Here is a 15,370-nt window from a genome sequence, read left to right as displayed (position 1 = left end):
TATATACCTATACATACAGTATGCTTAGGTACAGGAATAAAGATGAGAGAGTGCCTTTGAGTGCATAGAAATAAACAGGAGAATAGACATGAGACGGCAAACAGCAGCCAGCTTCTGCCATGTACATAATATATTTATTTTTTTTAATTTAGCAACATGCAAGACTTACAGCATGTTTGTAAATTCAAAAAAATAATCAATAATTAAAACATAATACAAATAATAAAACTTTAAGATAACAAACAGAATTGTTCGTTATTTGGCCATTTAAATATTTGTACCATATTGTAATATTGAAAACAAATGTCTGTCACACACACACTAAATCTGACAATAATGAACAAAAATGAAACAGAGAAAGTATTAAGGTTTTCTGTAACACATTATGCTATGATTGATTCACTTTCCTTGTCTCTCCTTGCACGGACAGAGCTTATTATCGCCCATTACAGTGGTTTGATTGATTGTTTTGGATGGAGATTTGAATTAGCTTTTATACAGTAATATTAAGGAATATACATACATTACATCATTGACATTTAAAGAACAAATATTTCTAATGGATTAAGATTTGTTAGTTAGTTAGTTAGTTTATTTCTTCGGTCATTGTGAACATCCAGATCTAAGGTCATTCAAAGATCCCACACATTACACGACAGGAAAAAAAAAAAAAAAAATATGTATACATTAAGAATATCAACCGCTAAATGATGCCTGACTGAAAGGGGTTTAGGCTGAAGTCTAGACTTATTTTGCCTAACCCCTTTTACAACTGAAACACTACTGTATGTCCAAAGATGACATAAGTTCAGTAAACAAATAAATTAGTAAGTATGTTTGGAGAAAAAGTTACATTTGAAAATATACATGTGTATGGTCATGATGGGCGATTTGCCATAAAATCTAGCATCTGTTGACATTGCTATCGCTTTTTTAATTGATATTGAAAAACCTATTTGTGTTGTTAGAGACAACACAAATCTAGTAAGTTTTTGTATTTTGCACAGATGATGTTATTTGTGGAATACAGCTCGTGAGCATCACATTAAACCTAGGTTTGACCCATTTTTCCTATGGAGAGATAAATAATATGACCTACATTTAGGTTGGGGAGGAGGGAAGATTGGTTAATATCTGAAGTCAGAAATGTAGTATTGGTCTATATCTCTAATATATACACATTCCTTAGATTTGAATGTCTCTAAACCTTTCTGTGTATTCCATGTTCCATGTTTATATTTGAGGAGCACAGAGTTCAGCAGAGGTGACAAGTAACAAAGTACAAACACTTCTGTCATAATAATAATGGCTTTTTTCAAAGTGCATTACAGAAACCATTCTTCATTCACACCAGTCATACCAGTGGTGATAAGCTACAATGTAGCCAAAGCTGATCTGGGGCAGACTGACAAAAGCGTGGCTGCCATTTCGCGCCCACGGCCCTTCTGACTACCACCAACATTTATGCACAATCTATACCCATTCATACAAGGCAATATGGGTAAAGTGCCTTGCCCAAGGACACAACAACAATGACTTGGCTATAGCGGGATTCGAACCCCCAATTCTTTGGTTACTGGACGACACACTTATACTTTTTTAAACAAATATCTGTACTTTCTACTCTTTACATTTTTGAAATGAGCTCTCCTCCTGCTTCACTAACAACCGTTAAGCTGGAGAAGAAGCTAGTGCTAGTCGATGTGCTAACATGGAGGAGAAGCTAGTGCTAGTCGATGTGCTAATATGGAGGAGAAGCTAGTGCTAGTCGATGTGCTAACATGGAGGAGAAGCTAGTGCTAGTCGATGTGCTAACATGGAGGAGAAGCTAGTGCTAGTCGATGTGCTAACATGGAGGAGAAGCTAGTGCTAGTCGATGTGCTAACATGGAGGAGAAGCTAGTGCTAGTCGATGTGCTAACATGGAGGAGAAGCTAGTGCTAGAGACATTTAATTTACAAATTGTATTGATTATGAGTGCTAAATTCTCCAGGGGCCTCATGTACTAAAGGTACGTACACACAAAAATGTGATGACGGATGGGTTGTTGGTCAAACTGTAAAGTTAAAATACTCGTCACATGTTTTTCCTAACCTACACTCTCCTGTGATCATTAGTTATTATCACCCTACATTGTGTTCAAGTGCTAATTTTTCTGTGAAGTTTGTTTTTAAAAAAGTTATTTGAGGTTGAAAACCGGGATTTGACGTCATATATGACGATGATTTACAGCCCTGGATTTTGCATAGCTCTCTTTGTGAATAGCATAAGCAGTTACAACTTGAAGGTAAGCCGAGATGCCATTAAACTTTTCCGTTCAGGTTATTCATCTTTTTTGAGCTACAAGTACTTGTATTAATAAGGATTCACTGATCGATCGGTGTCGATTTCCCCTATTTTGGGGGATTGGAGATCGGCTGATCTTTGCATATGAAATTGATCTTTTCCGCCGATATTTTCTACCTCTGCTAACATCTTAAAGTTGATCATAAAGTCAGCAACTGTCCTCTTTTGCTGAGACATGACCGACAGACTCGCCTACCAGGTTATGTGTGCTGCGCATGTTTCTGCTACACAGGATAACAACGACAACAGGCACGGTTAGCTTAGCATGTCTGCAGTTTGGCAGTAGTACATAAAAAAGAGAGCAAAGGATCACAATTTGTAATTCCTGTAATGCGTAAATAAGTCCTGGTTGAGCAAACAAAATACTAACTCGTTCACCATAAGACACCACCACCACACCGCTGAGTGTGGAGCATTTGAAGCTAGAAATCAAGCTAATGCTAAAGCTAACGGAGCAAACAACCAGTGGAGTGGGCTGCTGTTAGAGCTTATGAGCAGTGAAAAGAGCAAAACGACTACGAGGAAAATGATGGAGTTGATGGCTTTGTACGTGAATAAAAAGCTTCCACTAATGAACAAGTGACTGTAATAAGTGTTAGTTTGTCTTGTAGATTATTATTTTATTATCTACCCCAAACCCTGTGATTTTCTTTATTTGTTAAACCAAATTACTGCTGTGCACTTAATTTTCGGCAAAAAGCTGAAAACAGGTCTGCAGTATAACCTGTTGAACAAGCTGAGTTTGTTTTTAAAATGTTAAAAATGAAAGGCTAATTTAGTATTTTGGACAGCAATATTCTATACTTTTAATTTACATTTGAGATAACTACCTCATGTGCAGTTAAAACAACTTGTTTGTATTGTTTCGTGGATATTGTTCAATGTTTTACAATAAAATAAGATAGAAAAATTCAAGATGTATGCTCTTGAAAAAAAAAAAAAATGGAATCGGCAGGTCAGGCTTTGGTGATCGGCCAGAAAATTGTAATCGGTGCATCCCTTCAGATCTGATGATCTGAACAAGACATTGGTAGATTTTCCAGTGGGAAAGATACTTAAGTTCTTGGCGTAGCTGGGCTGCGAAACTCATCAGGGTAGTATGCTAAATGGGCGGGGTGTGTTACCAGGGCTCCTCCCGCCGCACCCTACTGCGCAGACTCTGGCTCCAAATGACGTCAAATTTGCAAGATGGAAGCGCCCCTAAGCGCCGTATTTTGGCTTCAAGATTGTTGAGTGGGAACAGCTACAGTGCACGCCCACTGATTGGAAAAAGGACATCACTTGGCTTTAATACAAAGCATTTTACACCGTCGCTTCCTTAATCCGCTTCCCACTTCTTAAAGGGCTCTTTTTCTGCTTTAAACATCATAAAAGTGCTATTTGGGCTTCATACACATGCCCAAAGTGTTTTTTCATTGATTCCCTCAATCGTAAGTTAGAGGGTGATTTGCTACTTTCTTACTGCAGGGCGAGCCCAAACACGTTGCTCCAATTTGATGACGCGTTACCACTTTGATGACGAATTTGACGTGGCACAGAGCTGCAGCAGCCGCGCCTCCAGGAAACTCTCTGTTGTGATTGACATCTAAACAGACACGCCCACAAATGTGCGCATTTAGCATGAGCTCGGCTACGGAGTGGGTAAGCGGAGGGCGGGCCGTCCTCTGGCCCTACGTCACCGTGCGGGGAGGAGGAAGTCATTGTCCCATTTATAGACACGCCCCACTCATGAATATGCATAAGTAGGCCGCAAATCAGCCTGTTTGTGTAGAGTTGCTCAGAAAGTGACTTTTCAGAAGCTAAAAGTCTGGAAAACAGACGAATTTGGGAAAATAAACCTCAAATACTATGTTTTTGGGGTTCTTAGAACAAATGGAGATGGGTTAAAAATAGCATGACATGGGACCTTTAACACACACACAGTCAAGCAGTCAGCGGACTGCATGTGTCTATATTAATTCCAGTATCTTCACTGTTGAATCATCTCTGATTTACATGATACTGTCGGTCTAATAATGTTTAAAAATGATTTCTTCTTTTGTGTGTCACTGGTAGTAAGAGCGCAGCCTTTTCTTGTCGAGCTGAGGGGAATCCCTGGTGACGATCTAATTTACATATGATTTGTATATGTAAATGTGGGCATGGACGTAAGTGCACTCACATGCGCGCTGATTCAGATGTTCAAATAATAGGTGCATGGATCCAGTCCTACGCACAGATTTACCCATCAGAAGTTTTACGAGCATACGCCTGTCTCTGGAATGAGACGTATGCTTTTCTCACACCATTTTTCACACAAGTCTTTGTACATGAGGCTCCAGGTGTTCAAAGGTAACAGATTTAACATGTTTCCATGTACTAGTTTTTGACAAGTTTTAAAAAAAATAGATAGAATTTACTGGTTTAAAAACCCTGTCTTATTATTGAAGGCACATTTGTTTTACTTTTTACTTAAGTACATTTAGTAACATGTACTTTTTTTTAACTTTTACTCAAGTACGGGAGCAACTTCAATACTTTTACTTTTACCAGAGTCATTTTTTTTAATTTAAGTATCTACAGTATACTTTTACTTGAGTACTGAAGACGAGTACTTTTGCCACCTCTGGAGATAATTTAATTCAAGCTTTCGTTATGACTAACTCTTTTATTGATTATCCCTCTGCTTAAACACACACTATAACACTGCTGCAGGCAACCAAGCCCATAAGTGGCATATGTTGGGGTTACTGTGGACGCTGTGTTTGGCCTCCCTCATTTTCATTTTTAAAAGCTGGTAATCCTAAACTGTGCTTAGCTCTGTGTCAGCTGAGTCCAGCAGCCCAGTGTAGGATAAGCAGGTACAGAAGACAAGATGCAATAAGGTGCTCCACAAACCATTGCAGTGTTGTCATTCTCTACTTCATGCCACCCATAGTTTGCTCTGTGCATTGATTAGCCAGAGTCACCTTGGCATTCAGTTGCCAGTCTACTATAATTTCTGTCACAGAGGTAAACTTCAGTGAGGTAATACACATGTTCTTTGCCCAGCTGACACCTCTCAGACAGCTATAATAGATTCAGTTCCAATCTCCTCCATAACAATTCAGCCTCCGATGTCTGCAGTCAAAACACCATTTATTTCCTGTCAAGCCTCGGTTCATTCCGTGGGTTGTAATTAAGTATTGATTAATAATTCATGTCACAGTCTCATTAATTTTTCACAGCGGCCCATCACATGACACTTTATTGGATAAAGAAGAAAGAAAAGACAAATTTGAAGTATTTGAATTATTCACAGCACAGATTTATTTTTCTTTTGAGATTGAAAAACAGCCTGTGGAAAACCAGAGGGAGACCCCAACTTATGAGGGGACGAGTTTCCCACAACTCCTTCCTCAGGATGTTTTCTAGAACGACACCTAAGGGGTCAATTTCTAGTGCATCAACGATCAGGCTCGACTCGCAATTTGTCAAGTCCCAAAAATACTTTGAAGAATTTCCTCCTCTTGTCTTTTGCATGACTTCTTCGAACTAGGGCTATTGTTTCTGATTAATAAAACTCTACAGCACAGTGTGTTGTTTTCATCCTAAAGGCTCAAACATACTCGGACGGTCCCCGCGCACAACGGACTCAGCACGGATTGTCCACTCTCCTCAGAGCTTACATACTTGGGCACACTGCCGTGTAGTAGTTTCCATTAAAATCCTACATGTCTCATGATTCTTAGCACTCATGCGACATGTTTTAAGTTTTCTCTACTGCCGTAGCCTGTCTGCCGGTCTCTCCTCTAAGCTCGTATTCATCTCTCCTGCTCTGTTTTACCAGGCTGTGAAATACAGGTTGGTGTTAGATTTAATGTGAGTCGATACAATGGTAAGCAGTGCTTTTTGTGACATCAACAATGCGGAGAAGTCCTCGCGATAGTAAAATCTGAGGTTTACTTTTAATTGGCATGGCAGACACCCGCAAAGCACAGTATGTTTCAGCCTTAAAATGGATGCACATCAAATTCAACAACAAAGTTGTTCACCCTTCTATACTTTATTGTAAATACAATTTGAGCATTTTCCAAGTAAGTTTCATGTTGTATGCTCCAACCTTTCAGCAGTTTAAACTTGTTAAGGAAGTGGTTATTTTAAGTTGCAGATTTGTAATAATCTACATGTCTTGACACCTAATGAGTGTTGTTCTGTGTTATTGTGTTTTACCAACCTTGCACAGGAAAAGCAAACTGTCTCAGCATGTCAGCTCTGGTAGTATTGACAATTGGTTCTCTGAACGGCTTGTTCAGTCAGCAAATCCTCCTCTACGTCACAAAACTTCAAAGCATTACAAATTATTGCTTGATTTTGGATTAAAGGAGACGAAAACCAAAGATGAGGAGATTTGAAGACAAGCACAAGAGTGTTATTTAAGTATCTGCACATCAGTTTACAGAAAACACCAGCTGGCAAATAGTCGAATGTGGTCTCCTTAGAGTCTCTGCTAAGGTCTCTCCCGCCTTCCTGGGCACTTGTTTATATCCATTTTTTTATATAAAGGTGACAGTATCAGGCTGCTATAGCTATCTGTTTTCCACAAGCTGTCTCCAAACTGTGTGAGCTTTAGAGTGCTATCTAACAAAAAATATGACCTGACCTGCAACTCAGAAAAGATATTCCACTGACAAAAAGGACAACAAGGGACATACATAAGTATTAGAAATACAATATATAGCATTTTTTTTTCCACCTTTAAAACTAGCAAAAAACATTGGCTTGTCTTTGTAATTATTTCTTTTCATCGATAGTTTTGTTTGACTAAAATCACAGTTTTTAGAGAATTTGTTTTGGGAGTAGTGTGGACTTTTGACATTGTGGAGTAGTTACTACTAACTACTGGAGGAGTTACTACTAGCGTAGCTACAGTTTTTACTCGGCCGCCACCTGCTTTGGCGGGGCGGGCCGCTCTCGGTCCCTGCCGTGCTCCGTGTGGGGGAGTGCCGTGGGGGGTCTCCGCTTGTGCTGCTCGGCACGTCCCTGGGGACCGCAGTGCCCTGTGCCCGTCTGCGCCATCTACCCTCTCCAGCAGACGGGCCGGGCTCATACCAGACAGGCCTCCTGACATGGACACTTCACGTCACTCACGTCCAGCTGGTCTGGCTCACCCACTTGTTGCACCACACTCACATACCCAACCCTTGGGGGGCTCAATGGTGGGGCTGTGGGTGGAGTGGGCCGCTGCCTGTGCTACTAAGTAGTGGCGCGTGGGCGGCACTCCCACCTCTGGCTGCACTACTAATCCCTCCATTTTTAATTACACCTCAACACACCACCCCCCGGAGGGTGGGACCACCACTTCCACCCTCCGGAGCTATTGCACCACATACATATATATACACATAGGTTGGATGGGGAGCACCGCTCCCCTCCATCCACCTTTTTTTAATAGCACTTCATACATTCACTAAACACACACATTCACTCAGGGGATAGGGAAGTGCCTCTCCATTGGGGAATGGAGAGACACCATAACAGGATGGTGGGTAGCTTCACACATTTGGGCCTGTCGGGTTGGGGCCCGGCCCCTCTGTTGATGGCTGGGCCGCCGTGTAGAGATCGGGAGAGTGCGGTCGGGCGTGGCAGAGCGGTGGGTCTCTGGGGGCCATGGAGAGGTGTTGCTGGGGGCTCTCTTTGCGGGCTCTCTTTGCGGGGTCGCTCCGGGCGATGCCGGCTTGGTGGGGCGTGGGGGTGCCCCTTCCCTACGGGTGGTTCTTGGTGCTTGTCTCGTCTCCTGGTTGCCTTGGGGGCGCACCTCGCGCCGTGTGGGCCCGGGGTGGCCTGCCACGCCGGTGTGGGGGGTGGGCGCGCTGAGGGGTGCTAGCACCATCCCGGAGCGCCGGTTGCTTAGTGCTCTGGCCGTCTGCTGGGTGTGGGCCTTGGCTCCTCTGCTGGGGTCTCGGGCGGGGGGCTCTCTGGGCCCTCCCCTCGAGGGGTTGGATGCTTGGGTGGGTGTGGGGGCGGGGGGGGGGGGGGTGCTGGTGGGGGGCCTTGGGGTTGGGGTCGGTGGCGGGATGCGCTGGGTGCTCGGCTGCTTGGGGCTTCCTCGGATGTGTGTGTGGGGGGCGGTGGCTGCCTCTCGGCCTTGGATCTCGGGGACGTCTGGGGAGCTGCTCGGCCATGGGGGGGTGGCCAGGGGCTCCTTGGCCTCCGCTCTTTCTGCTGGCCTGGCTACATCTGTGGGTTTGCGGTAGTGGTTTTTGCACATATACTGGTCTACGATGCACTGGCACATCTTGGGATGTGGGATAAAACTCATACTGGGCTTAACTTTAGACACGTTATTCCCAAATACCTGCTTCAGGTATTACCACTCACTCATTCCCCCGTCCACAGCCAACACCGTTAAAACTAAGCTTCGCACTTGTCACTATACTGGCTTGATAACACAACATAATAAGCACAATATGTTCTACAACTTCACATCTCACCGTCACTGTAAAATAATCTATTCTTCCCCACCCTTTCTATTGCCTACCTTGAGTCTCTCCTCCCTGCTCCTTTTCCCCTCCCCCTCCACCTAGGTGTAACACTGCTCTCCATTTTTATATCCTCCCTATAATAAAATGTTTCTTACCCTTCCTTAGGGAGGGCTGGTGATGGTCACAATTAAGCAATAAAATAAATCAATTTATTTTATTGCAATAACAAAACATGCATTGCTGTCTCATTATGATTGTACTTCTTGTAGTGTTGACCTTTGACAGCATGTGCAGACAAGTGAAAAAAAAAAAAAAGTTAAACTTTGTCAAGTCTGCAGGTGTATAGATACAAGTGTTAGAACGTTCACTTCCAGACCAAATAATAAAAAAAATAGTGCAAGCGCCAACACCTGTCCTTGCACAACAGGAGGTTTACTGTGCCGTGGAATGCTACCAGGCCTCTGTTTGGTAAAAATGCATTGTGTCTGCAATCTACACTGTACCCTGCCTGTGATGAAAAATATCTTCTTCATCATAGAGGACATAGTGCGCGTTTGTCCTGGACTTCACCACGACCACACTTGATTTTTGGGGAAACGCCTACATTATTGCATTTCATAATACTACTCTAAGAAATCAGGCACTATGATCAAAACGTAGCACAAAGCTGCTCTTTAGATCATGGAAATAGGTGCTGAGGAGTCCTGCTTGATTTAGAACATTCAAAGGTGATAACTTGTTTTAATATCAGGCATCCAGCAGCAGATCATGAAATTAATTTTGTCTCATGTCATAATTCGTTTTTGACGACATCTTAAACATGTGGCATTGGGCCATTCTTAAGAACAGGGATAGATATCCATGGTGTATTGGTAGAGACAGAAACAAAATATTATTTGAGGAAATCTTTTTTTTCCTTGTTTTCCAGTAATTGATGGTCCCACTGAACTGATTGTGCGGGACGTGTCTGACACCGTGGCATTTGTGGAGTGGACGACACCAAAAGCAAAAATTGATCAGATTGTGCTTCGTTATGGCCTTGTTGGAGGTGAGGGGCCCAGGACTACATTCCGCCTCCAGCCAACACTCAGCCAGTACTCCCTGCAGGTGGGTTTGTCTTGGGTAGATCAGAGATGATCCTAAATCTGCGCTTTTGTTACTTTTCAAACAAACACAATATATCAAGACATGTCACACCCTGCTAATTTCCATTACGTGTTTGGCCACACTATACTTTGTGTCAGGAGAAAAACAAATGAACAAATTCAGTCTTTTTTTCTGTGGCCTGCAGGTTCTTCGTCCTGGCTCACGGTATGAGGTGTCTGTGAGTGGTGTCAGAAAAGGAAATGAGAGTGAATCCATCTCCACTGAATTTACAACCGGTGAGGTCTGACAGTGAGCTGGATGTGTGCTCTTGTGATTGCCCATGAGAGCACAGGGGAAATATTATAATGGTCTAATGTTGTTGTGCAATGGATTTTTTTTTTCCCACCACAGTTTTTTCTGACTTTTCTGCGTTCCGATGTGAGCCAGCCCCCTCTTTGTTTACATTTGTTTACCCTTTGAGTAGGCTATATGTGTTCCACAGGCATGTTCATTTTTTTATTCGCACTATGCTGAGATGCTAAGGGAAGAGTTTATTATTTTTTAATTGTTATGTTATGTTATAGAATATGTAGTTATCTGATTTCTTAATCAGAAAATTGAAGCTACTGTGAAGTTGTTGTTGCACTTTTGCTTAAACCAGAGTTAAAGTTTGAAATTGTTGAAAGACAGAGACTCATTTACTTTTTAGTTTGGGATTGTTCTATGCATTTTAACTCTTGAGGACAATCAGCAGTAAAGTTGCCCTTTTGACAATGTATCTGATGTCTGCAGTCATTTTTAAGTGCATTAAAAAGAAAAATCAAAAATCGCATCGAAACTCAAATTTTTCTTCAAAAAATCTGAAATTTTTTTTTTAGGCAAAATCGCCCAGTCCTATCTAATAATATTATTTTTTATGTATGTAATTGTTTATTTGTTCATTTAATTTCACTTGATCTCTTTACTGCTGCCTAAACTGTTGCTGTTTGCTGCTTCACAATCCCTGAGAGTTGGTTTCTGTGTCCCCTTCATTGTCAGCTTTATCGTTCTTCTCAGAGATTGATGCCCCCAAGAACCTACGTCTCATATCCAAGACCTCCATCACCCTTGAGCTCGAGTGGGATAACAGTGAGGCAGAGGTAATGAGACAAGATGGAGTGTTAGTGTATCTCCTTATTTAGCCATATTGCATGATGGATGAGTGCGGACACCAAAGGAAAACTAAACGTTATATTGGAAGTGATTTTTACTTAACTCAGCCTTCGTTTGGTTTACAAATGATCCCACTGCTTTAACTCACACGTCCAGATCCAAAAGTGTTTTCTGACAAGTTATTTTGATTCTGACAAGTGTAGCTCTGTTGAAAAATCAAAGTTAGAGTTAGAATTTAAAAGGTTGCAGCAATGACTTTTGAAAGTTATAGAAGGTCTTGGGTTCATACGGTGGCTGGGAAGTGTCAAGTGAATGCATTTACAGAAACGAACACAAATGCAGACAATATCATTTTTGTGCCCCCCACTGTAATAGAACTTGCCCATCTCTGTCTTAGAACAACCTTGGTTTTTCAAAGATTACTGTACTCTATGTTCTTTCGGTATTAAATAAAGGCATTTATTATATTTGCTTATTAAAGCAGTCACACTGTTTTTCCAAACAAATTATTTTCACACTCTGACTTTTGAGCCTCATATGTACAGTATACCTGTGAGCTTTGCACAATGTATTCACTGCCAAGAATAGATGCAGCAGTTTTGATGTGCAACAGAAAATCTATACTGGTCAGAGACAAATCCAAGAATGTTATTATTATTGGTTCATCTTCAGGTGGAGGGTTATCAGGTGGTGTACAGTACTTTAGCTGGAGATCAGTATGACAAAGTCATTGTGCCACGCAATGAGGGAGTGACTACTAAGACAACACTCACAGGTAAGTGAAAAGCATTGTTTTTTCTGATGTTTTTTTGTCAAGAGTAAGACTGTTCCCACAATTTGAGATGTACATAGTAAGATTATCTTCAAAGCAAACGTTTGGCAGCCAGGCTAATGATTGTATCTTTGGAGATGCTTGTTGACCTGCGGGCATATTGGAAGTCTGTCAGAAAGACTGGTCTATGGGGATGTTTTCTCTCTGAGGGCCATATTGCTTAAAAGGGCACTGCTAAGGTTGAAACAGAAGCAAAAGGTTCAATCGATGTTCTCTCCATCATCAATCTCACTGTGTCACGCCCATTTTCTCTCTCCCTGCTAAAATTGGCCACAGTTCACCTCATCTCTTTATCGCAATGCCCTGCAGATCAAGAAACTCTCAGCAGACATATTGAGTTGACTGATCAATTATGCAGTCTCTGATGTAGATGTAGATTTTCCCTGAGCTCATCACAAATACTAATATTCTTTGTTAGTATTAATATTCATATTTTTAGTTTTGTTTTTTCATTAATTTCCAGTTAACCTTTAAAACAAATTACAATCTTCAGTTGTACCAATGGTTGTGATAATTACATCTCCAGTAAGAACCATTGAATTTCTTACAGATAAAGGTAAATACCTTAAAAATACCTTTAATTAAAACTTTTTTGCTATAATTAGAATCTTATTCGCGTCAGCCTGCTGCCAAAGCTTTAGAATTAATTATTAATGTCATGTTGCCCTTTTCCAAATATAATGGTAAAAATACCCTAGAGAATGGGATGCCAGTCAGTTTCTTACCCTTTCTATGTCTATATTAGATCTCCTGCCTGGGACTGAGTATGGCATTGGCATTTCTGCCATGAGAGGTTCCAACCAAAGTACGCCTGCAACCATGAACGCTAGAACAGGTGAGTAAAGTAAAGTTTGTGATAAACCACTGAAAACACATACTTGGGTAAAAGTGAAAGTCACCAGTGACAATATTTCATGTTCTGTACATAAGTATAAAAAATACTGGCTGTTAAATTTTACTTAAATATCAAAAGTAGAAGAACAAGTAAAAAGTGTTCTTGAACTTATGTATTTTAAAAAAAAGATTTTTGACTTTGTCTTTTATTATAAAATCATAACAATAACAGCAAATATTTATTTATTTATTATTATTTATTTCGGTGCTTTTTGACTGCTACATTAACAAGCTTACAGCATATAGCATAATTAAAGACGCCGTAATGAGAAGTGCAACGAAAAAAAAATACTAATTATCTTCAACATTTCTACGCACTTTACTACTGCCTATCAGTTGACTTATCATAGGGTTTTTTTAATCACAGGAACAGAATATCAAGTGTTAAGGATGCGTAATGGTGATTTAAACACAGAGTATGGATTAATTGATTGATATTATTTAAGTGTCATACACAAGCATGCCCAGCCCACATGGGCTTACAGGACACTGACTAAACGTAATTAATAAAACAGATGATTACAGTCCACTTTTACAAACATCTTGCACTAAACTTCTCAAACTGGATACAAAATTGATTGTCTTCTTTCCTTTACAAATAAAACAAACAAAAGCAAAAGTCTCTTTTCTATAAAGCCAACTCATAATCTTCCCTTCAGGCATCCAAAAAACATCTGGATTAATAACAAATGTACACTTTCAAATAAAATGTTTTTCGTAAATCAAAATAAAGTGGACAATACAGGATAAAATGAGACTGATCCTCCACCACCTCCAGATCACACACAGTGCAGAGATGGTGTGTTCAGGGTGATGAGCTGTGTTGCGTTTACGCCAAACATAATGTTTTGCATTGTTGCCAAAAAGTTCCATTTTGGTTTCGTCTGACCAGAGCACCTTCTTCCACATGTTTGGTGTGTCTCCCAGGTGGCTTATGGCAAACTTTAAACGACACTTTTTATGGATATCTTTAAGAAATGGCTTTCTTCTTGCCACTTTTCCATAAAGGCCAGAGTTGTGCAGTATACGACTGATTGTTGTCCTGTGGACAGAGTCTCCCACCTCAGCTGTACATTTCTGCAGTTCATCCAGAGTGATCATGGGCCTCTTGGCAGCATCTCTGATCAGTTTTCTCCTTGTATGAGCTGAAAGTTTAGAGGGACGGCCGGGTCTTTGTAGATTTGCAGTGGTCTGATACTCCTTCCATTTCAATATTATCGCTTGCACAGTGCTCCTTGGGATGTTTAAAGCTTGGGAAATCTTTTTGTATCCAAATCCGGCTTTAAACTTCTCCACAACAGTGTCTCGGACCTGCCTGGTGTGTTCCTTGGTCTTCATGATGTTCTCTGCGCTTTAAACTGACCTCTGAGACTATCACAGAGCAGGTGCATTTATACGGAGACTTGATTACACACAGGTGGATTCTATTTATCATCATTAGTCATTTAGGTCAACATTGGATCATTCAGAGATCCTCACTGAACTTTTGGAGAGAGTTTGCTGCACTGAAGGTAAAGGGGCTGACAAATTTTGCACGCCCAAGTTTCGATTTTTTATTTGTTAAAAATGTTTGAAATATCCAATAAAATTCGTTTCACTTCATGATTGTGTCCCACTTGTTGATTCTTCACAAAAAATTACAGTTTTATATCTTTATGTTTGAAGCCTGAAATGTGGCAAAAGGTCGAAAAGTTCAAGGGGGCCAAATGCTTTCGCAAGGCACTGTACTTCACCTCCTGCAACCTCTACAAGCAATCAACTTTCCTTGCACCTGTGGCTAATCTTAAGCTTTAAATCTGGTAAGATAACTAAACTTACAAAAAGACAATTCTGGAAGAAAATAGATTTTTTATTTGTGTGAGGAAAGATTTATTTAACTGTTAACATGCCGGCTTAATGTGCATACTTGATATGTTGTAAAAGAATTAGCATGTGTTGCCCGACATGATCACGTGTTCTCAAATTCAAGTTACTTGTGCAGTGCACGTAGGAAGTATGTATTGCTATAGAAAAGTGGGACGTTCAGTAGCTTTTTCATGGATGGCCAAATGAGGTTGTGTTTGAAGGTGGGACGTCAGGGACATTTAGGTTTGTTGTGAAATGTGTAGAGTGATTATTGTGTTTTCATATATTTTGGCTTTGAGCAAGGACACTGTAGGTGGTTTCCAGTTTGTTTGTTTTGAGGAACACACACACACACACACACACACGTAATCAGACAGAGATTCCTTGCTTTTAAGAAGTAGGAATATTACCTCCTATCAATATTGGAATATTAGAGCATTAGAACATTGGAACATAGGGATGACATAATCTCTGTGGAGGTATGTCTGATGACGTCATCACTGTAGAGAATGTTCTAACTGATGACATCATTACTGTAGAGCTCGGACTGATGACATCATCACTGAATCCGTCGACTCAGGAGGTGGGGCGCCCAAACAAATTGAACGTTGCACACTCTTGAACTAAGCAGCAGCCATGTTGAAACTCTCAGATCTGTCTGATCCTGATCCACAGAGATATTTGAGGAGCACACACACACACACACACACACACACACACACACACACACACACACACACACACACACATATAGACAGAGAGATTCCTTGCTT

The 15,370-nt window shown here is 40.9% G+C and overlaps 1 protein-coding gene across 5 annotated transcripts in view; it reads left to right on the top strand.

Moving 5' to 3' along the window:
• The window catches only part of tnr (tenascin R (restrictin, janusin)), a 327,598-nt gene that overhangs the window by 193,634 nt on the left and 118,594 nt on the right, over positions 1–15,370 (top strand). For 4 of the 5 annotated variants that reach the window (XM_028472320.1, XM_028472321.1, XM_028472323.1 and 1 more), the window contains exons 13-17: positions 9,717–9,895; positions 10,080–10,170; positions 10,913–11,013; positions 11,699–11,801; positions 12,604–12,693. In XM_028472320.1, coding sequence (XP_028328121.1) covers positions 9,717–9,895; positions 10,080–10,170; positions 10,913–11,013; positions 11,699–11,801; positions 12,604–12,693 — 564 coding nt within the window. The remainder of the gene's footprint in view (positions 1–9,716; positions 9,896–10,079; positions 10,171–10,912; positions 11,014–11,698; positions 11,802–12,603; positions 12,694–15,370) is intronic. The other variant, XM_028472322.1, reaches the window with a different exon arrangement.

The sequence above is a fragment of the Gouania willdenowi genome, chromosome 17 (assembly GCF_900634775.1).
Source record: "Gouania willdenowi chromosome 17, fGouWil2.1, whole genome shotgun sequence".
NCBI classification, from domain to species: Eukaryota; Metazoa; Chordata; class Actinopteri; order Blenniiformes; family Gobiesocidae; genus Gouania; species Gouania willdenowi.
Note: the sequence above shows the minus strand (reverse complement) of the source record. Positions and strands in the feature narration are given on the sequence as shown.